The following is a 23,184-nucleotide window of genomic DNA, read 5'->3' on the forward strand; positions in this document are numbered from 1 at the left end:
AAGTGAAAGAACTTCACATAGACCTGGAAGCCTAGTCTGCTCTGTCTGTGATCTCTCTTTGCTCTCTACTCTCACCCCAAAGATAGCTTCAGGAGCTAGCAGAGAGGAACAGTTAATGGCTCCCTACTACCTGCAGGACAAAAACCTAACTGTTCAGGGTGGAGAAATGGATGGTGTTGCTTGCCCAACTCAGCCCCTCTGACCTTCTGCCCCAGGGCTCCTCTGCACCAAGTCCACCAAAGCAGTGCATAGGTCACCTCCTAAATGTGCACCATGTTGGCCAGCTCCATGGGAAAAGCAAAGTCACAGGCAGCTCAGCCTTTCCTCAGGCCTGGATTTGAATCTATGCTCTGCTCCTGCAGAACTCTGAGGCTTTGAACAACTCACCAATCTCTCCAAGTCTCTACATCCTCATTCCAAAGGCAGGGCTAGGAAATGCCACCTGGCCCACAGGGTTTTGCAGTGAATTAAGGAGGATGTGTCCGTCAGGCTGGTCACCCCCAAAATGCCAGCTGAATGAAGTTGATGCTGCTGGGCCTGATGACCCCGGGAGTCTCCTGTCCTTTCAGGTTGCACCTGCCAGCCCACATGGCTGCCTCTGTTCCTTTCCCTGCCCCTCTTTTGGGTACATGGTAACAAGGATGGAGACTTGGCAGCTGCCCTCCTTCCCCTGACTATCACCCAGCATGAGGTGTGCTTTCTGTTGTCTTCCTAAGCTGGGGCAGCTTCCTAGGGGAGCCCCCAAGGACCCTTGGTAGGACCTTGTCCAGAGTAAATGCTGAATGTGGACCATCGCTGGGCTTGGCCATTGATTCTCATGCCTGTGGTGGATAAGGCCCCTCCTGCCTGGGGAGAGAGGGGCAAAGAGATGGGAGTGGGAACCATCTAGGACCTCTGAGTCAGTGAATAGAGAGCTGGTGGAGGGGGTTAGAATGGAGTGGAGGGAAAGGGTTACTACATACAGGTTACATAAAGGTGATGACTGTGGCCCAGCCCAAGTTGCCAAAAGCCATTTCTGAAAGCCAGGCCCAGCCACCTGGCAGCACCCTGGGTTCCTGGCAGGGAGGACGGGCTTAACAGATGAATGGACGAATGAATGAGCAGATAAACTTAACCAGCAGGACTTGGCAACCACCAGCCAGAGGAACCAAAAGACAGCTCTGCACTGAATGGCACCATTTCCCACAACACTGACGACCAAGGAGAGCAATGAAGAGGAAGATGACAATGAAGTGGTAGAGTGTGTGTACCCGCTGCTGGCCACGCCTGCACAAAGTCTTTCCCATGGGTTTCTTCATTCAATCCTTATAACTCCTATTCTCATACTGCAGATAAGGCGACTGAGATTTAGGGGAGTTTCATACCTTGCCCAAGGTCACAGTTAGTAAGGAATAGAGCCTGGTTCAACTCCAGGCCCCTCTGGTGTTACTCATGTCCCCCACCTCCTCCCTCCCCACCTTGCTACACTGGTTTGGTTCAGCAGCTCACTAGCTTTGTCTCAGCAGAGCACTGGGACAGTCTCACTGCTGTTCACACTTCTGGATTGTTGACACCCAAACTTAATGAAGAGATCTTTCAGCAAAGACATTCTCATGTGCCCCGCTCTGCTCCAAGATAGGCTCAGCCAAAGGCCTAGCAATGTCACCCTAGCACCCAATGTGACAGGTGTACTGGCAGGACCTTCCTTCCCCCAAGTCTCCCAAGCCTCCCCTTGAGGCCTGCTGGGGGCCTGAAAAGGGAATGAAAAGTGGGGTCATAGCCCTTGGCAGGGGAGCAATTGGACATCTCTCCCCTGAGCCATTTCTGACAAAAGCAGTGACTCTGGAGTTGGATGTGACTGCTCTCAATCCACATTTCTAGGCCTTGTAAAAGAACTGAGAGAGAAAAATAAGACCCATCAGCAATCAGTCCAGGACTGAGGAAGATTAAGTGGTTTTTCCATCTCCAGAGGAGAAAAAAGATGTCTAAATCAAGGAAGAAAAGCAAGATTCTGAGAGGGCCGGTGCACAGCAGACACAGTGGGTGCTGGGGAAGGAAGCCAACCCAGCCAGACCAGATCTACCCTCAGAGAGCTCAAGGTCAAGTACAGGACAGGGATGGGTCATCAGGCCACCACAGCAAGGATAGTAGTAACATGAGAAGCAAACCCCCAAGAGGGTGGTGTCACCAAAAAAGGCTTCCTGGAGGAGGTCAGCCCAGACAAAGGTCTGGAGAAAGGAGAACAAAGGAATGGCTGAGCCAAGAGTTGGGTAGGAAGGGTGATGCAAAGGGTGTCAGCAGGGGATGGACAAGGCAAATCCTGGTCAGCTCTGACAAGACCTGTGGGCTCCATCCTAACAGCCAATGGAAAGCTCCAAAGCAGGTGGTGGTGAGACCAGAGGGACATTTTAGAAAGTGCCCCCTTGCTGCTGGATGAAGCTTGGCAGGAGGGAGCTGGGAGCTAGGAGCTGGAAACAGACATGAGAGTTCAGGCTGGGAGAGAGAGGCTGAGTGACCTGGAAGGGGACAGGGACTGTATACATGCACTGGCACAGGGGACCCATGGCAGAGCTGAGGAGAAGGGAGGACTCAGGTCCCCGGACAGCCGGAGGAAAGTAGAGAGTTTCATCTACATTAGAGACTGGGTGGATTTAGGACAAAGGGTCATAATTCACCAGGTACACAGGAAAAATACTCTAGCTCTTGGTCCGACTGAAGGGTCCCACGACCCCATTGAAAATGGCCAGCAACATCTGACAGGGCACTTCACACGGCCCTTCTGCCAGTAGCTCCTTCAGCCGTTCCATCATTCTCTAGGGCAGGGAGCAGTGAATTCCCCTTTTCAAGATGAGCAAACTGAGGTAAGTCAACTTTCCCAAAGCCAAAGAGGCTGTCACAAGAATTGGGACTTCTGCCTCCCCATTCTTTCAGGATCCAATAACTGATTGTTTCCATTTAAAACGACGTTTAGTTTCTGGGCTGGGAGATGGATGACAGTGGGAAGTGGACAGTTTGTTCCCTCCCTATCTGCAGAACGAAATAGGAAAGGGCTATGAACAAAATGCCTCCAGCGGGTATCACACTGGCAATTTTATTCTCTTCTTTTTAAATTCTGTTTTGGAAATTTCATCCATAGACATACTCTGTTTTCATAATGAGAAGAAAAAGAACTCAAAGATCCTTTGAAAAATAATTTTTAAAGATAGTATAAGGATAGCACAACTGGGAAACAGAAAAAAAAAAATTTTAAGCAGCACTCAAGATGTCCCTGGGTGGTATGTTTCCTTTCTGTTACTGGCTGGAATAGGCTACAGCTAGGAGCCAGTAGGAGCTCTGCCCTGGGAGCTCTGTGGGGATCATTTGGTGGTTGTTATATTTAGTTTTTATTATCAAAAGTTCATATTGGCTCCAAATATCCATCCACCCACACTTTTTCTTCTCTCTTTCTCTCTCTCTCCTTCCTCTCCCCCTCTCCCTCTCTCCCTCTCCCTCTCTCTCATTCTCGTGCTAGCTAGCTTGGGATGCTCAGAACAAGGGGTGCTTAATTCACTGGGGCAGACGCTGAGGGAGACAGAGCAGCCGCTTTGCTGGGTTCTACTGCCAAGGTCTTGCTGCACAGACTGAGCCCTGGGAAATAAATTCCGTAAATAGAGTCTGAGCAGAGACCATTAAAAGTATTGGTCCAGCATCTCTTTATGGGGCAGAATGCTGTCATGCTCAGGCTGCTGCAGGTCAGCTGGCCCCTTGCATTGGCTTGAGGTCCCTGTTGCTGCATAAACCAGCTTGTGTTTCCCCTATTTTCAACAATACACCCTAAAGCAGACAAAAAGTCCTTCTCCTGCCTGCTGGCTGCAGAGGATGGGGCTGCCAGCAGGCTAGGGTCCATTCACCCCACATCACCTGCTTCCTCCAGCCAGGCCCACGTCAGCTCTATGGTGTCTCCAGATGCAAGTGCAAAGTTGGACATGGAACATTCCAGAGGACGAGAAAGAGGCAGAAAGGGCACTGTGCAGAATGCTCAGGTGTAGCTAAAGGCACTGGAGCCTTCAAAAGATAGTTTGGTGGCTGGAGCTGGAGCTTAGTGGTAGAGTGCATGCCTAGCATGCACAAAGTTTCCATCTCCAGCACCACAAGAAAAAAAAAAAAGACATTGTGGACTTTCTCATTTTTGGACTGAAGACTGAAATGCTACAATGAAGTACATCTGAGCACTAATTATAATGGTCAAAACTAAGGGAAAGAAAAACCATGTATAATATACACATGGGATAAACACAAAACCTGTAAAAGTCAGGTTTATGCTGGCTTGTGGCCAATGGCTTCCTTCCAAGACAACTTCAAGGAAGAATTCACTCACAGGAAATAAGAAATCAGTGGGGAAAGATTGGGCATCTGGACTGAAGCTGGGTTGGGGGCAACAGTCCACTGGTACAGCCACCCACCTGCAGAAGGGCTGCCCATGGGGACATGGGAGCTTTTGTTCACTGATGTTACCCGACACCCAATAAATATGTGTCAAATAGGACGAGTTTTAATGACATGGAAAATACTTTCGATATGTTTAGAAAAAAATGTTAGAAACTGGAGCTGGGGGTGTAGCTAGTTGGTAGAGTCATTCTTAGTATGCAGGATGCCCTCGGAGCCATCTCCAGCACCAAAGCAGAGAAGAAAAAGGTAAGAAGTAAAGCCACATATAGGTGAGAAGCTAGAAGAAAGTGTTAACTGTGGGTGAACCCGAGTACTAAAGTTATGGGTGACTTTCTTCTTTAAAATTTTCCTGTATTGCTTTTGTAAAGTAATGTACCAATTGCTATGAATTAAACAATGACAAAATGAGGGGTTGGGAAAGCACTCTGCAACATGGTTGTCCTGGAGTCCCGGGGAGAGTCAGCCTGGGCCCAGAGGACGGAGCGAAGAGTCTATCCCCAGTCCTGTAGAACCAGGATCAGCCTCTACCTTGAACTCCACAGACCACATGAGAAGGCGTGCTAAGGGTTCAGTCGTCCTTCCCCAAGAAGGTAGGTTATAGTCTCCTAACCCCCAAGTACTCCAGTGTTTTCTGTTGAGGTCATCAAGTTAAAATGAGGTCACTAGGGTGGGCCCTAACCCAATAGGGCTGGTGTCCTTATAAAAAGGGAAAACTTGATAAGAGACACACATAAAGGGAGAGCACCGTGTAAAGATAAGGCAAGCAAAGATGGCCAGCAAACCAGGAGGAGCTAGCGGAGGAGCTTGGACAGATTCTCCCTCACATCCTCAGTAAGAGTTGAGCCTGCCAACACCTTGATCTTGGACTTCCAGCCTCCAGAACTGCAAGGCAATAGTCCTGTCATTTAAGTCACCCAGTCTTTGACATTTTCTTTGTTACAGTAGCCCTAGGAAACTAATACAGTGGGGAAAAGCCTGTCTTGAGTTAGACCATGGGGAGACCCTGCAAGTTATCTGTCCCTCCAGGCTCAGTTTACTTATCTGGAAAATAAGAATAGTGGGTTTCAAACTTGGTTTTAGTTTAGCCCTGAAATAAAATCTTACACGGAAGCTCAAATATAAAAGGTAATGAAAGCCTGATTGGGTAGAAAGAAGCCTGGCCTGGATCACACCCATGCCTGCAGAGTAGCCTCTGAAAACCACAGCCCAGATCATCTGGAAAGCCCCTGCCTTCCAGAGCCCCTTCCAAGAAGTGCCAAAGGAGAAGCCCATTGCACACACCAAGCCCTTGTCACCTTCAAAAGCTGCAGGTCAGTCACGGGCAGGGAGGTGAGAACTGGAATGCCAGGCAGCCAGGCCAAGCCACCCTCATCCTCCCTAGAGTGCCAACTGCACACAGGTCACCTGATGCTCAGAGCTGCCACATCTAAATTTATCTTGCCCTCCAAGGACGAGCAGATGCTGTGCCTTATCAGAGCACGGTTAAGTGGCAGAACGACAGACGTGACGCGCCCTTATCACCCCAAGGACGGCAGTGACGTCCACAGAGACTTGGTTTCCCTCCCGATGAAATCAAGAGCTGACCTGACTAGCAGGCCTGGAGAGGACTGGGTCACAGAGACTTATGAGACTTGCCTGATCTCCTCCCAGTCCCACAGACTCCTCACAGGGCACAAAGTCAACACAGAAGAAAAGAAATATGTCAGCATTCTCTCTGACCCACTTGGAATCGGCCTTCATTCACTGAATTTTTAATTACACAAGTAACATGCCCACCCATTCTTCTTTTCCAGAGTTACCTTACATATAAAGCTGGGGTCTTCACTGACCTTCAGGCCTGCCCAAGACATAGCTAGGACTCTGGGCTACAGCCTTCAAAGCAGCCCTCCTGACCAGAAGAGGGGTCTGGGCAGGGTGTGATATGACCAGCTTTCCAGGGTATACTATGCAGCTGAAGGGAGGGATGAACAGGGGTGTGCAGGAAAGGGGGATGGCTTCCAGGGAGAAGCAGGGGGCAGGTGCTCAAGAAAGAGTATGATTTGTGTGACTCCTAGGCAAGGGTATCTGGAGCACTAGATCCACTTCATGTCAGCACAGAAACAGCTGACCCTGTTAGTCACCTGTATCCAACTCAGCTTTTTAGGAAACTCAAAAGCCCGTTTTGAATCCTCAATCTCTGTCCTCAAACTATCACCTCCGTGATGATGATAACAATGGTGTGTGGGAGACCCTCTGCTGCCCTCCTAATGGCTCAACTATTTTACAGACAAAGAAGCTGTGACCCAAAAGAAATCAAGCAACTTGCTCAAACTCACAGGGCACCATCTGACCTTGACAGTATTGACTGAGATCCTGTCATGAGGCTACACTACTTCCCAAGAGTGGCCAGGGACCAAGCTCTGCCTGCAACAATGCCCAGAACACAGTTAGGGACTCAACAAATATTTGTTATGTGAATAACAAAGTACTAGGCTAGTTCAAGGAAGTTGTCACACTGCTACAATTTGGGGGCTTTGTTCACATTTAGATTCTACATTTCCCTCTAGGAATTCTGCTCAGTCAAGCACTTCTGCTCATGGAAAGAGTTAAGGCTTTGGCAAACAGCTTTCCCACAAGGCAACTCAATCTCTCCCATCCCTCCTGCCGATGAGGGCTGGGGCACACAGTGACATGCCAGGCATAGCAGCTACTTTCTGCAAACAGCCTCCTCCTCATAAGCGTCACTCCCACCAGGGGGGTGGGGAGAGACCTTGATTTATTATATAGCTTTTGGACAGTTCCTGCAGAAATATTGCCAAACAGTGGAATAATCAACTCTTTCACTCAAGCCCCCTCCAACTTTTTTTTTAATGAAAGAATAAAGTACGCAATGAGCCTGAGCTAAATAAATAAAAATGCCACACTTTTACCCAACAGAACTTTCTGCGTCACTGAGAAATATTTGCAGACCTCAACAATCTTTTATCTTCATGATGACGTTTCCAGCCTTTCAAGCGTTGAACATTCTGAGAACTTCTTTGATTTGGGCTATTTAACGATGTTACGTGAACAATTAGCCTATTAACTAATAATGTCATTCGTCATTAGTGGGCCCCTTCCTCCACTCATTGTCTGTCTGTCCTCTGCTAGTTCTGTCTAACATCAGTTAGTTCATGTTTGGGGCTCACATTGGAAGCAGATATGTACAGTAAGGAATTTCTGTCTTAATACTCATAACTTCCAATTGCTGTTCTGGTTTCCAGGTGAAAGAGGGAACAGCCATCCATCCATCCATCCATCCACTCACTGAACCAAAATGGAGACTCAAATGGAGAGGACTGGTCTAGGCAACCACAGCTCACCACAAGATGCCATGGGAGACTGAGTGATGCCGCCTCCTCCAGGGATGTTCTGATGGGTAGAAATCCTCACCAACCACTGTTCTCCAGGTGAGCATCCTGTCTCTCACAGTCACAAAATGTTCTCAATCAGTTTGCACATCTCTACTGTAGTGATTATACTGGGACTGGCCACGATTGAGCTCTAGGACAGCAAGGATTCACTGTGTTTCCCCTGTAGGTGGTACATAGTAAGTGCTCATTAAACCTTGTTGAATCTGGAGATGAATGAGGGAGGGAGAGCAGGGAGAGGAGGGGAAGGGAGGGGAGGGAGGGAGGAAGGAAGGAAGGAGACGTCTACCCATTGAGCATGTAATGAGTTTCTCTGCTCTGAGAATGGGTTGGCCCTGTTGCCGCTAGTATCTATGAGTCAGTACCAAGCTTGGCAATGGAAAGCTATAGCTGAAGACCAAGAGATTGGACTGTGCTAGGCAAGCCAGTCTGCTCTGGGAACCTGTCCCCTTGCTCCTGAAATGGGGGGTTGAACAAGATATTCTCCAGTTCCTTGAGCTGAGGATTCTGTGCCAACCTAACATCACTGTAATAAGAACTCAAATGACAGCTTTAGGGGAAATGGGCTGAGCCAGGAGCCACAGCTTGCCTCCCCACTTACTGGACAGGAGACTGTAACTGGAATCTTGTCATTGTGCTGAACTTCCTCAACTATGAACTAAGGAGGGGATGGAAGAGGAGTTAAGTAGATGTTTTCCAAGGTGACTCCTAAGGCTAAACTTTCATTGCTTTGAGTTGAAATCACTGGTTAAGGTTAAATCTAGGCACAACAAACATGTTACAAACTTTTTAAAAAGAGCTCCAATTTCAAATATTTCACCTCATTCAATCCTTCTTTCACCTAATATTTAATGAGCCCTATTATGTGCCAGGCACTGTCCAAAGAGGGAACCAGGCAAGACACAACCAACTTCTAACATAGAATATCCAGTCTAATAGGGGAGATAGAAAATACACCAGAAAACAACTAAATAAAAGATGGTTTCAGGTGGAGTTATGGAAAAGTACATTAAATAAACAGGACTATGTGGAAGAATGCAATAAGGGGATGGGGGTAAATGGCTCCTTTCTAGATGGCTTGTCTTTGTAGGCAATGTTTCAGATGAGACCTAAAAGTCCCCTGGGTAAAAGTGTGGAAGAACTTCCCAGGTAGAGGGAATAGCTGGTGCAAAAGCTCAGGGAAGGAGAAAAGCTTATGGAATTCACAGGACAAAAAGGTGACCAGAGCAGCTGTGACCAGAGGAGGAAGGAATGACCTGAGAGGAAGCTGAGGGCAGATCATAGCAGACAGGGCAGGGAGAGAACCACCAAGAGTACGTGGACTTGAACCTTTCTTTTCATTTTAATTTTCTAATGAAAATGAGCACTTCCTTCAATCAGAATGTAGACAATGGCCCACAGCAATGTTAGCAGAGCCTGGTACTTGTCACCGGCAGAAATTGCAGATCCATTCAGTTCACAGATGTTGCAGAGATCCAAAAATATCACTTACGCTCATCACAAATTCAAAATTACAATAGCTATTAGATCAGCTGTTTCTTAAAGTATTAACAAAGAATTGCATACATTTCTATATTTTATACTTAAAAGGTATTTAATAACTATATTTGAAAAGAATTGGTTTCCTTGGTAACCCTATATATTCCATTTTACTTATGTAAAATGTTATTTTGAAAAGGGGTCTGCAGGCTTCATCCATAGCACTTCCACCCATGGGCCCACAGGAAGGAGTTGAAGGTTCACTCTCAGTGGGATGCAGAAACACCCGTGCGGCTCCAGAGAGGAGACAGCTCACAGGGGCAGTTTCCATTTTTCAAAGTCACCCTCGTTGCTGGGTAGAGATGGCCTGTGGTTGCCCAGGGTGGTGCTGAAGGCAGGAGGGGACTGTGGTTTTAACTGACCACTGTTCTGCATGATCCCAAGGGGCTAGTGTCCTAGGTCCTCATGGGCTCTGCCCTTCCCTCTGATCCAGAGCTTTCCCTCTGCACTGCACCACCCCATACTACCCTGTGGGCCCAAAGGGGCTTTGGAACCTTGGCATGAAGACTGTCCTGGGACATCCTCCCAGAAAGCATCAGAGTGAGCTCATGTGTCCACAAGAAAAATAAATGCGGTATTTGCCACTGTTTGATTTGTGTATTGGTCTAGAAAAGAAATGAGATTTTTATTTAAGAAGGCCTTCCAGCAGGACCCCAGCAGAGGCTGGGCAAACACCACAGCGACGGACTGTAAACAGGCAGGAAGGCCCAAGCCTTGGGCCCTGGCCCATGTGTAGCAGTCCCTCAGTTTCCACGGGCTTTTCTGTTTTTGCCAAGCCTCTCTTAACACTGCACGCATACACAGAGTCTTTTCAACACACTCTAGGAGGACAGAGCATCGCTCCCACACACCAGCACACAGTTCACATGGTTCTCACCTCCCAGGGGCGTGGGCCTGCCAAGAGGCCCATTGATGGACCAAGATGGGAGGGGTCCGTGGACAAGAGAAGCTTAGAGTTGAATCTTGTGCTCACAGGTCCCCAAATCAGAAATGAACAGGTTAGGGAGGGCAATAGAAGGCAAAGGACATTCAGGTGATCTGTGGAATGCCTAGAAGCCCCTGGGGAAAAGGGTCATAATGAGGGCATCTGAGCATCTGGACTTGGAAGGAGGGGATGGGCGGGGCATAGAGCCTTGGCAGGGATAGATCCCCTCAAGGTGGTACAAGCTTCTCCCTCAGAGGAGAGAAAAGGAAAGGAAGGGTTCAGTGGGTCTTTGAATCCAGAATGGTGCTATGGATTGAATATCTGTGTCCTCCCCAATCTAAACACATTTAAGCCTAACCCCAAATGTGATGGTATTAGGAGGGGATTTGGTCATGAGCTCTCATAAATGGGATTAAGTAAAGAGCTATGAGCAAGACTGCTGCTCTCTGCTATACAAGGTCACAGTGGGGCTAGGGATGTAGCTCAAGTAGTTGAGCACCTGCCTGGGAAGCTGAGGCCCTGAGCTCAAACCCTAGTCCCACCAAAAAATGAAACAAAACAAAAAAACAACCAAGCAAAACACCATTTACAAGGTCACAATGAAGCCATCTGCAAACCAGGAAGAAGTGGGCCTTGATCTTAGACTTCCAGCCTCCAGAACTGCGAGAAGTAAATGTTTGTTGCTTAAGCCACCAACCTAGGTAACATGTAACAGCAGCCTGAGCTGACTAAGGCAAACTAAGTGAGAAGGTCAAGGTGTACCATTTGGGGGTGTAGGGGAAGCAGCAGATCTGGAGTGGCCCACTGTGCCCACAGCTTCCCAGCTCAGCTGGCTGCCCCTTTCCAGGGCCTCTAGCTACAGAAAATGGGTTGCCCTTGTTTTTGGTGTGTGGGGATGAGGGCCTTTTTGTATGTACCTACTACCAATTCAGGTGTTGAGTTTCTCTAGGACCCAATCCAGGACATAAGAGAGGCTAAAAAGAAAACTCAGGGAACTCTCTGTAGTATTATTTCTCAGATCCCAAGGTCCCCAACAATCTGCCTTTGGAGTCTTCTATATTTGTTTTACATAGACTGTCCAAGGTTTTCAAATCCCCTTAGCTGAAAGGACAAGGAACTCCTCTTGTCTGGCACCAGAAGTCCTATATTTCATATTTTTTATGTTTTCCATGTTTAAGAAACACATAAGCTGGGTGCAGTGGCTCAAACCTGTAATCCTAGCTACTCAATAAATGGAAATTGGGAGGATTGCAGTTTGAGGTCAGACAAAGCAAAAAATTCACGAGATTCCATCTTAACCAATAAAAGCTGGGTGTTGTGGCATGCACCTATCATCCTAGCTACTGCAGAAAGCCTAAATAGGAGGAGCATAGTCCAACCTGGCCTGGGCAAAAAGCACGACTTGATCTTAAAATCACCAGAGCAAAAGGGCTGGGAACAGGCTCACGTGGGAGAGCACCTGCGTAACAACTGCAAGACCCTGTCAAACCTCAGTACCACCAAAACAAACGAAAAACAATACATATATATATATATATATATATATACCCAGATATTAAGATTTCATTAATCTGGATGGCAGATTACATGACTACTCTGTATATTAGTCTTAATAATCTTCCATCAGAGGCCCTATATGAGCTCTATGTTCATTTACATTTCTTTACCCATTCTTTCCTTCATTCGTTCATCCAACTAACACTTATCATGCCCCTTTTGTAAACCAGGTGCCAAATAGACAGTGGTGAGTTTAAAAGATCCAGTCCCTTTGTGATGAGTCTTTCACACTTGCGGGAGAAACAGAGAACAAACAACAGTCAAAGGAGAGCTTGGGCAGTAGAGGACTGGATACTCTGAACTAATTTATATTCAGGGATCAGGGAAGGCTTCTCTGAGGAGGTACCCTTCAGACTTAACTCTGACTCATTTTACCATGCAGCATTGTACCAGCAGACACCTGCAGCTGGTTTGAGACACAGTCTAGAAGCAAACGGCTTACCAAGAGTGGGTTTTGTAAGCTAGGCTCCTCCCAGAAGACCTTAGCTGCTCCTGGCTCCCACACCCAAAGGTGATTGGGTTGGCTTACCTATGGTCCTTCGGAGGTCTTCACACTGGCTGATGTGAGGGAACTTTAGGATTTCTTTCCACTTCTTGCTTTTCCCTTTGCGCTTTCCTCCGCCCCCTGCAGAGATGGAGGAGAAAGATGGCTGATGCTGGTGTTGCCCAAGGTGCCAGGACCTGCATTCTACCTCAATAAGCCTGTCTACCATCTTCCTGGACTGGGAGGTAGTGGAGACTCTAGGTTAAGCCAAAGACCCACCCTCCAGCTCAGCACACACACTTCCCAGGCTACCAGCAAGCCTCAGAGTTTCCTGCATGGTCTTGCCCCACCCCCACCAGCATCCTGCCCTGCTCTTCCTCAGGAACTTGCACGCTGTTCAGCCCACTCAGTGCATGGACTCCAACCCCTCAGACTTCCAGAACCTTCCCATGGAAGGGGTCAGGCCCGTTATGTCTTAATCTTCCCTAGGGGCCTAGGAAATCTTCCTACAGCAAACCCACAAGCCAGTGGCCTATGGCCCCTCTCACTGCCCTCATTTTGTCCTGTGGTTTCCTGTTGCAAGTCCCCTTCCGCAACTGTAGGTCAGATTTGAGGGGAAAAGGACTTCAACTTCCACTTGCCTTTGGTAACCTTCATTCCTCACAAACCCACAGTCTCGGGGAACACATTTCCCAAGGCTGGAAGGAAGGATTCCTGAAGGTCGGTCCTGCCTCCTGTGTCCCCACTATGCCCACATGATGAACACCAACACATGAAAATATGTCATACATGAAGACCAGTGGAACAGAATAGAGGATCCAGATATGAAGCCACACAACTATAAGCAACTTATCTTTGACAAAGGAGCTAAAAATATACGATGGAGAAATAGCAGCCTCTTCAACAAAAACTGCTGGGAAAACTGGTTAGCAGTCTGCAAAAAACTGAAACTAGATCCATGTATATCACCCTATACCAAGATTAACTCAAAATGGATCAAGGATCTTAATATCAGACCCCAAACTCTTAAGTTGATACAAGAAAGAGTAGGAAATACTCTGGAGTTAGTAGGTATAGGTAAGAACTTTCTCAATGAAACCCCAGCAGCACAGCAACTAAGAGATAGCATAGATAAATGGGACCTCATAAAACTAAAAAGCTTCTGTTCATCAAAAGAAATGGTCTCTAAACTGAAGAGAACACCCACAGAGTGGGAGAAAATATTTGCCAATTATACATCAGACAAAGGACTGATAACCAGAATATACAGGGAACTTAAAAAACTAAATTCTCCCAAAACTAATGAACCAATAAAGAAATGGGCATGTGAACTAAACAGAACTTTCTCAAAAGAAGAAATTCAAATGGCCAGAAAACACATGAAAAAATGCTCACCATCTCTAGCAATAAAGGAAATGCAAATTAAAACCACACTAAGATTCCACCTCACCCCTGTTAGAATAGCCATCATCAGCAACACCACCAACAACAGGTGTTGGCGAGGATGCGGGGAAAAAGGAACCCTCTTACACTGTTGGTGGGAATGTAGACTAGTACAACCACTCTGGAAAAAAATTTGGAGGCTACTTAAAAAGATGGACATCGATCTACCATTTGATCCAGCAATACCACTCTTGGGGATATACCCAAAAGACTGTTACTCCAGAGGCACCTGCACATCCATGTTTATTGCGGCACTATTCACAATAGCCAAGTTATGGAAACAGCCAAGATGCCCCAGCACTGACGAATGGATTAAGAAAATGTGGTATCTATACACAATGGAATTTTATGCAGCCATGAAGAAGAACGAAATGTTATCATTCGCTGGTAAATGGATGGAATTGGAGAACATCATTCTGAGTGAGGTTAGCCTGGCTCAAAAGACCAAAAATCGTATGTTCTCCCTCATATGTGGACATTAGATCAAGGGCAAACACAACAAGGGGATTGGACTATGAGCACATGATAAAAGCGAGAGCACACAAGGGAGGGGTGAGGATAGGTAAGACACCTAAAAAACTAGCTAGCATTTGTTGCCCTTAATGCAGAGAAACTAAAGCAGATACCTTAAAGCAACTGAGGCCAATAGGAAAAGGGGACCAGGAACTAGAGAAAAGGTTAGATCAAAAAGAATTAACCTAGAAGGTAACACCCACGCACAGGAAATCAATGTGAGTCAATGCCCTGTATAGCTATCCTTATCTCAACCAGCAAAACCCCTTGTTCCTTCCTATTATTGCTTATACTCTCTCTACAACAAAATTAGAGATACGGGCAAAATAGTTTTTGCTGGGTATTGAGGGGGGGAGCGGGAGGGGGTGGAGTGGGTGGTAAGGGAGGGGGTGGAGTGGGTGGTAAGGGAGGGGGTGGGGGTAGGGGGGAGAAATAAACCAAGCCTTGTATGCACATATGAATAATAAAAGAAAAATGAAAAAAAAAAAAAAGAAAATATGTCATGCACAGGCATCTGTAATGAGCATGTGGAGTAGGTTGAGGGCACACACAGAGTGTCCCTGGTATCCCTGCCATTCCTCATCTGAGAGATGATGGACAGGCATTGGAACATCCAGGCCAGCAAATGGCAGTAGAGCATTACTTCTGGGCCTAATTATCCCTGAGCCCACCAGGATTTGCACCATGGACCTAGAGGCACCTCTGCCATGTGGCCAGGGGCCCCTAGGGGATAGAGATACTACCACCCCTTTACCTCCACAATGGCCCTACATTTTCTAGTGACTCACCAAAGGTCACATTGCCCTTCGGGTCCCTAGTATCTCAGGATCTGAAAGATCCTTTACCCTCTTTGGGGATCCTGGGCAAGACCCTGGCTCATTGCTCTGGGTGGGTATGTGACCCAGCTACTCTCCAACCCTCCCAGGAAGAGTCTGGCAGAACAGAGACTAACCACAGCCAAGAAACCCAGGGATACCCCCAGGCCAACCTGGTCATTCAGCACCTTGCTTCAGCCTTGTGGCCTTCTCTGCTGTCTGCATACCCCTGAGCAAGACCCCACCCCACCTTCTGAATCACCCTCTGGGAAACGGGCAGTAAGATCTTTCTGTGGGGCTAACATTAGGGATAATGAGGCAGAGCATGTCAGAGTCAGATGCAGAGCTGAGCTGGGGACTCTTCACTATCATCCATGCTGTCTAGGAAAGTCTAGACCAAGCCCTGCTTAGCAAGTGACCCGCTCTGACCAGCACCCTCTCCTGGTGACCAGGAAGGAGGTGAGGGAGCTGATGAGGGCAGGCAGAACACAGGGCCATTTTCTTGCTCTCTGCTCATCCTGCCTTCAACCCTGCGAGGCCTAGCTCCTCCCTCTCAAGTCTCTGCAGATGACAACAGACTCAACCTCCAAGGGACAGGACAGTGTGTACTGGGCCCCTGCTGTGACCAGGCACTATTTGAACATGACCTAGCGGATCCTCAGAATAACTGAGGAAAAAATCATAGGCCCATGTCACAGATGAGGAAACAGATGTACCATGTTACATAACTCACCAGCTAGGGCCTGTCCCACTCCACACATGCTCTTTCCTCCCACAGGACCCACACACATGAGAGCAAAAATATACACAAGCACATACACATGTGTACACTGAACAGCCCTTTTTGGCTGGCCCTGCCCAGAGCTAAAACTTCTGCATTCTTCACCCTCATTTTACGTAGCAGAATCATTACATGCCCACTTGACAGAGGAGGAAAAGGCATGGGGAAGAAAGAAGCAAGTCACTTATGGCCACACAGATCATAAAAGGCAGAACTGAGACCCTAGCCTGAGCAGAATCCTGGGTTCTTGTCCTTGCTGCTTTGTCTGTAAATGGAGGGTCTGATACTTTTGGAGGATCAAAGAGAGAACTGGTGTCAGATCTCAGATATGACACAGCATCAGGTAATAAGGATGGGAATGGGGATTCAGCTAAGGCATAAGCCTGTGAGCTCCCAGAACACAGTAGACTGGACCAAAGCCTGCAAAGTTCCTTCTGTTTGACCCACATGTGGCTTGTTTGTTTGCTTGCTATTCAGTGAACTGGTTGCCAACATTTAAACATTAGGAGTCTTCACACATAAATTCAGATTCTAGACTTCTTGCCCAAAACCAGACTTCCCACATGGCAAGAACCAGTTGGAGCTGGGCAGCAGCTGTCCCATGGACAGGACATGTGGCCATCAGACCAGCCCGTCCCTATCAGCTGGGATGCTCACTCAGGTGACCTGCCTGGCCACTATAGAGGGTCAACCTGCACCCACAGGGAAGGGTTGTCCTCTAGAAATCTGCCTAAAGGGCAGATGGGCTGGTCAGGTGCTCTCATCCCAGCCGCTCGTGGGCTATGGGGTCTGAGAGGGCCATCAGAACTGCTCTGGCCCATATTGTTCCCATCCCCCTCCCTATTCCCTTGCTACTGATTCCCAGACCCAGCTGCCCATCCATATGATCAAATATACACAACATAAAATTGACCATTTTAGCCACTACAGGTGTACAATTCAGTGGCATTAAGTGTGCAACCATCACTACAATCCATCTCCAGAACTTTTTCATCATCCCAAACATAAACTCTGTCCCCATTAAATAATAACTCCCCATTCTCCCAACCCTAGCTCAGGGTCACCTCTCTATTCTACTTTCTGTCTCTATGAATTTGACCACTCTAGGAACCTCCTTTTATGTTTTAGTTCACTTAGCACAATGCCTTCAAGTTTATTCATGTTGTAGCATGTGTCAGGATCTTCTTCCTTTCTAAGGTTTGCAACTGTTTGGTTATATGTACATACCTTTTGTTTATCCACTCATCTGTCAGGGAACACTAAAGTTGCTTCTACTTTTCCAGCTATGGTAAATAATGTGCTCCTTTGTTATTTGCATGCATGCATCTGTTAAGTACCTGCTTTATGAATATACCCATGAGAGGAGTTTCTAGGTCACATGGTAAGTCTGTGTCCAACTTTTTGAGTAAGCAATGATGAACTTTTGGCAGTGCAAATTCCCAGGCTACAGCCCAGCTCTCTGATTGGAAGCCAGGAATGATTTCTTATAAGGCTACCCACCTGCTTCTCAGGGAACCAGGCTATGAAAATCTGAAGTCTACACACACACATACACAGGCACAGTTTTCATAGGTTGATTTACTCATTATCTTAAGATAATTCACATAGGTTCATTATGTTCAATATGTGTTGAACACCTCTTAAGTGACAGGCCCTCTGCAGGTGCCAGGACATGGCCATCACAAGCCTCCCAGGGAACATCCAGCAACATTTGAAGACACTTTTAATTGTCACAACCTGCTGCTGGCAGCTGATGGATACAGCCCAGGGATGTGGATAAACATCACACCATGCACAGGCCAGCCTCCCAGGACAAACAATGATTGGCTCCAAAATGTCAACAGTAGTGATGTGGAGAAATGCTGCTTTATTTAATAGTAGTTTTGACCAACACTTAGAAAAAGAATAGGGATTGGGAGAGATTTGTTAGTTATGGGGTAGTTGCAGTGGGAATTATGGAGGTGGGAAAAGTGAGCTACCTCAAGAATGGATGCTAGAGCTGGGGCCCAAAAGAGGAGTTGTGAAGGGAGAGCGGGCTGCACACAGATACTTGGGGGCTGTCCAGGCCTGGGGAGTAGGCTATATGGCCACCATCTGGAACATTCCCTGCCCCTTAATACTTACCTCTTCAGTTTCAAGAACAGGCAGAGAGACTATACAAGGTAGAATAATGTTCACCAAAGATGTCCACATTCTGATCCATAGAATCTGTGACTATGTTAAGTTACATGACAAGAGTCTAGATGGAATTGCAGGTATGATAGGGACACTAGTCTGGATTACTCAGGTGGGCCCAAAGGAACCATGTGGTTCTGTCAATGTGGACAAGGAAGGTAGACGTGTCAGATCAGAATGATGAATCTCAGAAAGATTGTCCTAGCCATTGCAGGCTAGAATATGGAAGGATCCTTGAGCCAAAGAATGCAGACACCCTCTAGAAGCTAGAAAATGCCAGGGACCAGATTCTCTACAGAGCCTCCAGAAGGAACACAGGCCTTCTCACACCTTAACTTTAACTCAGTGAGACCTTTGTCAGACTTCTCACCTCCAGAACTATAAGATAATAAATGTGAATTATTTCAATACACTTAGTTTGTGGCGATTTGCTACAGCAACCATAGGAAACTGGTACAGGGTGCTCTCAGCAAGATGTCCCCCGTATCCCTCCCACCCACATCTGCCCTCCAGTTCCTCTAAATGTCCCATAATAAACCCAGCCCTCCATAATTCAGATGGGCCAGGGCTTCACATCTTAACAACAAACAAACCTTCCTCAAAGAGGCCACTACTTCCAGACAAGTGCATTGTTGGGTTGTTAAATCATTTATTTGATAATTGAAATGTTGACATTGTTTATTATTTCCATGAGATTTGAAATATCCTGAGAGGTGGTCTGGCCCAGTCACACTGCTGCAGAAATTCCTCCCTCCCCCTGGCCCTAGCTGACCCTGGTTTACTGCCCTACTTGGTTATGCTATAAGGCCTACAAGGGGCTAGGGCTGTGACATCCCATCTCCCTGCTCAGGGAGGCCCCATCAGCAGGGATGGCCATTTATTTCCCAGGCTTGACCACCCACAGGCTTGACTACCCACAGGCTCAGTCCATTCTCCTTGGCCACTTTCAAGACCTCTAGACACCACATCATCTTTTCTCCAGCCTTATTTCTCTCCCTGCCACCACTCTCAGGGCCTTTGCACCTGCCATTGGCACTGCTGGCAGCACCCTATCTCTGCTTTTCTGAATGTCTCTCACCCATGCTTCTAGTCTCAGCCTGGACCACCACCATCCTGGAGGTCTTCTCTGACCTTGGCAGCTGAAGCTGGCCCATTCTTTGTCTTCTTTACATGTCATGGAAGGGTTTGAGAGCACTGGCCCATTGGTCAGCCAGTCTCTTATACATACATGTCAGCTTACTTTATTCATCCACTCTCTAGTCACATTTTCATTGACTCGTTCAAGATTTGCATGTGAAGTGACTGACAATTCCCTCCTCAGGTACTCATAGACACCTGAAGTGGTCCTACTCATTGCTGTGCCTGCCTGCATTGACAGCGGGTCCATAATGGCAGAGACCTGGGTTTCTACTCTCTCTTGGTCCATGGTAGATGCTCAAACAACATCTGCTAGGTGGGTGCCTCTGAACCCTATAATCATTACATCTCCCCCACATTCTACAGTTGTGGGTCTCTGTCAGCAATGGCCTTTGCTGACCCCTCCACCTGCAGAAGTCCCAAGCTCAGCACAGCTCATGGTTTCATGGGAAACCATGATACCCTTGGGAGGCAGAGCCTTGCTTATGATGGGATGGGATGGAGATGCAGCTAACACAATGCCTGGTAAGTGCAAACCTCCATCATGGCAGCTGACTGGAGAAATCAGTGACAACCTCCCTCTTTGTTAGCCCTGAATAAGGCACTGTGCCCTCAGTCCTCACTTAGGTGATGCCAGCCCCATTCACAGATGAAAACACTGGGGCTCAAACAGAAGAACTCACAGCCCATGAGTGAAGCACACACCCAAATGGGCAGGGGCTCCAATCTTGCCCACTCGTTCTCAGCCATTTTCGAGTTGCCTTGAGCCTTATTCAATATAGCAGCTGATATACCGCAGCCTTTGGTTTACCTTCCACGTACAGGTGAAGAGGATTCAGTTCCTGCCCCTGTGGATGTACAGATCATTTCATGCATCAAAGAGCAAAGATCAGTGAGACAGCAAGACAACAGGGTGGGAGCCAGCCAACCAGGCAGAGGAGGAGTGTGGCCCCAGCCAGGGGGCAGCCCAGGGCAAATCAGGAAGGCTCCTGCCACAGAGTAGGAAGATAACCAAAGTGGGATGACCTCTACCTGCTCACAGCTCTTGGAAAGGCACCAAAGGACCAACAGGGCACATCTCAACCTTGAGTGGGAAGAAAGCCCAAAGCAAAGCATGTATGGAAGTGGGCATCAGGAAGTGTACATGCCCCTGACTCAAGACTTCGGGCTCCTGCCAAACCCTCTGCAGGGGCAGCCTTGGCAAAGGAAATGTCTATCAAATCCCACCCTCCTGTTTCTGCTTTCTCTAGCCCTGAGCCCCCCTCAGCTGCCAGCAATAGCCTTCTACAGGTGCCCTCTGACCCAGCTGGGGAAATGTGTTAAGGGGTAGCAGGAATAGGAAGGGGGCCAGTAAAAGTGGGGACACCTCCAGCAGGAAAGCATGTCCTGACAGGGAATAGAATGCAGGACTTGGGGAGGAAGGGCAAATAACTATAAACAGCTATCATTCCTTTTTCCCCTCCCCTTTCCGCCTGTCCCCTCCCCTCCCTTCCCCTCTCCTTTCCTTTCCTTTTTGAGACAGGGTCTTATTATGTAGCCTATGTTGCTACTCACTATGTAGCCCAGGATGACCTTGAACTCTTTTTTTTTTTTCTTTTATTATTCATATGTGCATACAAGGCTTGGGTCATTTCTCCCCCCTGCCCCCACCCCCTCCCTTACCACCCACTCCACCCCCTCCCTCCCCCTCACCCCCTCAATACCCAGCAGAAACTATTTTGCCCTTATTTCTAATTTTGTTGTAGAGAGAGTATAAGCAATAATAGAAAGGAACAAGTGTTTTTGCTGGTTGAGATAAGGACAGCTATACAGGGAGTTGACTCACATTAATTTCCTGTGTGTGTGTGTTACCTTCTAGGTTAATTCTTTTTGATCTAACCTTTTCTCTAGTTCCTGGTCCCCTTCTCCTATTGGCCTCAGTTGCTTTTAAGGTATCTGCTTTAGTTTCTCTGCGTTAGACCTTGAATTCTTGATGTCCTACCTCAGACTGCTAGTATTACAGGCATGTACACTCAGGTAGTAGCCACTATTTCTCAAGGGTGGGCCAAGAACTCCTACCTAGGCAAAGTATTAAGATTCACAGGGGTGTTTGTTTCACTCCTGTGATGCCCCAAGAAATAAAGGAATCATCCCAAAACAGCCTTCCCCAGAGGAGAAGAACTGTCTATGGAGGAGATGGCTGGCTGATATTCTTGCTCCTCCTTGGCTTGAGGGAGGCAGTTGAATTTGAAAGCAGAGACTGAACTGATGTTCTGTATGGGGACAGAGAGAGGAAAGAGAGACAGAGATCAATGGCTCCACGCAAGGTGGTGGGGAAGACCTGCACTCCCAGAAGCCATTGCCCTGGGTACCTGATCCCAGGGCAATGTCGGGGTGTGGGGGTAATATTAAGCTCTGAGGGTCTCTAGAGTAAGGAGCCCCCAGTATCCCAGAGCCTCACAACTAGCCTGGCACCGTAGAGCTAACAGTGGGGCCCCCTCCTTCAAAGAACACTGACAAACCCAAAAACAGCAGTGGCCCAGACAATCAGAGTCCAGCTTACTGAAGGCTCTGGTAGGGTTTCTCATATCATCTTGAAAGACTGGGATGGACTTTGCAAAACAATTGACCCTGGACTGCACCAATCTTATGGTATATTTGACATGAAATTTTTAAAAATGTGGCATTTCATATATGCTCAGTGTCAGGGAACCATTGGTACTGTTAATTCACTATGTCATTCGTTCCTCACGTCAACTCTGGTAAATAGATCCTATTATGTACGCTTTGTAGACAGGGAAGAAGAGTCCCAGAAAGGCAAGAACCTTGCCTCAAATCACTTGGGCAGTTTGTGTCACAACCTGAACCAAGGCGCAGGTGTCCTGACTCTCAGGCTAATGTTCTTTTCCTCTCTGGCAGCAAATGAGGAATTGATCCAAGAAAGGAAAGCTGTGGAAGGCCTTAGGCACTTGTGGGAAAGAGCTTGCTTCTTGCTCTTAACTCAGTGCTTCTCAATGTACTTCTTGGCCCGGCAGCATCAGCATTGCTGGGGGACCTTGTTAGAAATGCATACTGTACCCAATACCATGGAATCAGCCACTCTAGGGGGTGCAAGCAACCTGAGTTTAATGACTGTGGGTGATCCTGGCTACTTTAACTTAAGGGAAAGTCCCCGAACATCACCAGTGAGATGGGACGACAGCAGCTCTTTCAGGGAACTTCTTCCTGATTCATCTCTGCCCTTCCTAGTTCTGAAAAGGATCTGAGGAACAAATGGGGGCTTGGAAAGATACACTGCAAACCTCCCAGCTCCAAAACTGGTGACCCAGGGCTCCAACTCCACCAAGAGTCCCAGGTCACTGTGTCCTACCTGAGTCAGGCATTCTCACAGCCATGATGCCCAGCATGGAGGCACAAAGTCCCTTTTGCATATTCACTTTCATCTTCTGGAATCCTGGTTCTGAAGTTACAATTAGCAAATATGACTGGCCAGCTCATCTCTCTCTGGGCCATATATCATGGGCCAGGCTAGTGTCTGTAACAGTCCACTCAGTTCTGTCCTTGTAGACAGAGAGACAGGTAAGATGACAGGCCACCCAAGATTCCAGGTTCAGAACAGAAGTCCCTGGGCTGGTGTCAGGTATGACAAGAGGCAGCATAAGCAAGCCACAGAAACCACTGCCACCCCCTGCAAAGCAGTGTGGAGCCTGCTGGGTAATTAAAAGCACAGGAACAAGGGGGACACTGGTTATAGAGACAACAGAATTTCCAGGCAGGGGTCCTCTCACAAATGAAAGGCCTGTGGCTTGGAAAGGTCAGCCTTGTGCTAATGTAAGGGACCAAACTTATTTGAAATTCTAATTTTGCTGTGAAGCAGGTCTTTAGAATATAGACAGCTTATGGGGGGGGAGGTTGGCAAGCCATGAAAGTCAGAATCTGGGAGGATCTTGGATGGCTTGGTGACTGTGAAAAGGGTCACTCCACTATGTTCCAGACACAAAAGGTTGATGACTCGCTTGTTCTCAACTGATACTGATACA

General features: G+C 47.5%; 1 protein-coding gene across 3 annotated transcripts in view; it reads right to left on the reverse strand.

Moving 5' to 3' along the window:
- Grk5 (G protein-coupled receptor kinase 5) overlaps nucleotides 1-23,184 on the reverse strand; it is a 193,247-nt gene that overhangs the window by 92,231 nt on the left and 77,832 nt on the right. For 2 of the 3 annotated variants that reach the window (XM_074078204.1, XM_074078205.1), the window contains one exon: nucleotides 12,347-12,442. The exons of the other annotated variant lie outside the window; for it this stretch is intronic. In XM_074078204.1, the coding sequence (XP_073934305.1) occupies nucleotides 12,347-12,442 (96 nt within the window). The remainder of the gene's footprint in view (nucleotides 1-12,346; nucleotides 12,443-23,184) is intronic. 3 annotated transcript variants of the gene reach the window in all.

This window comes from Castor canadensis, chromosome 7 (assembly GCF_047511655.1).
Source record: "Castor canadensis chromosome 7, mCasCan1.hap1v2, whole genome shotgun sequence".
Taxonomy (NCBI): domain Eukaryota; kingdom Metazoa; phylum Chordata; class Mammalia; order Rodentia; family Castoridae; genus Castor; species Castor canadensis.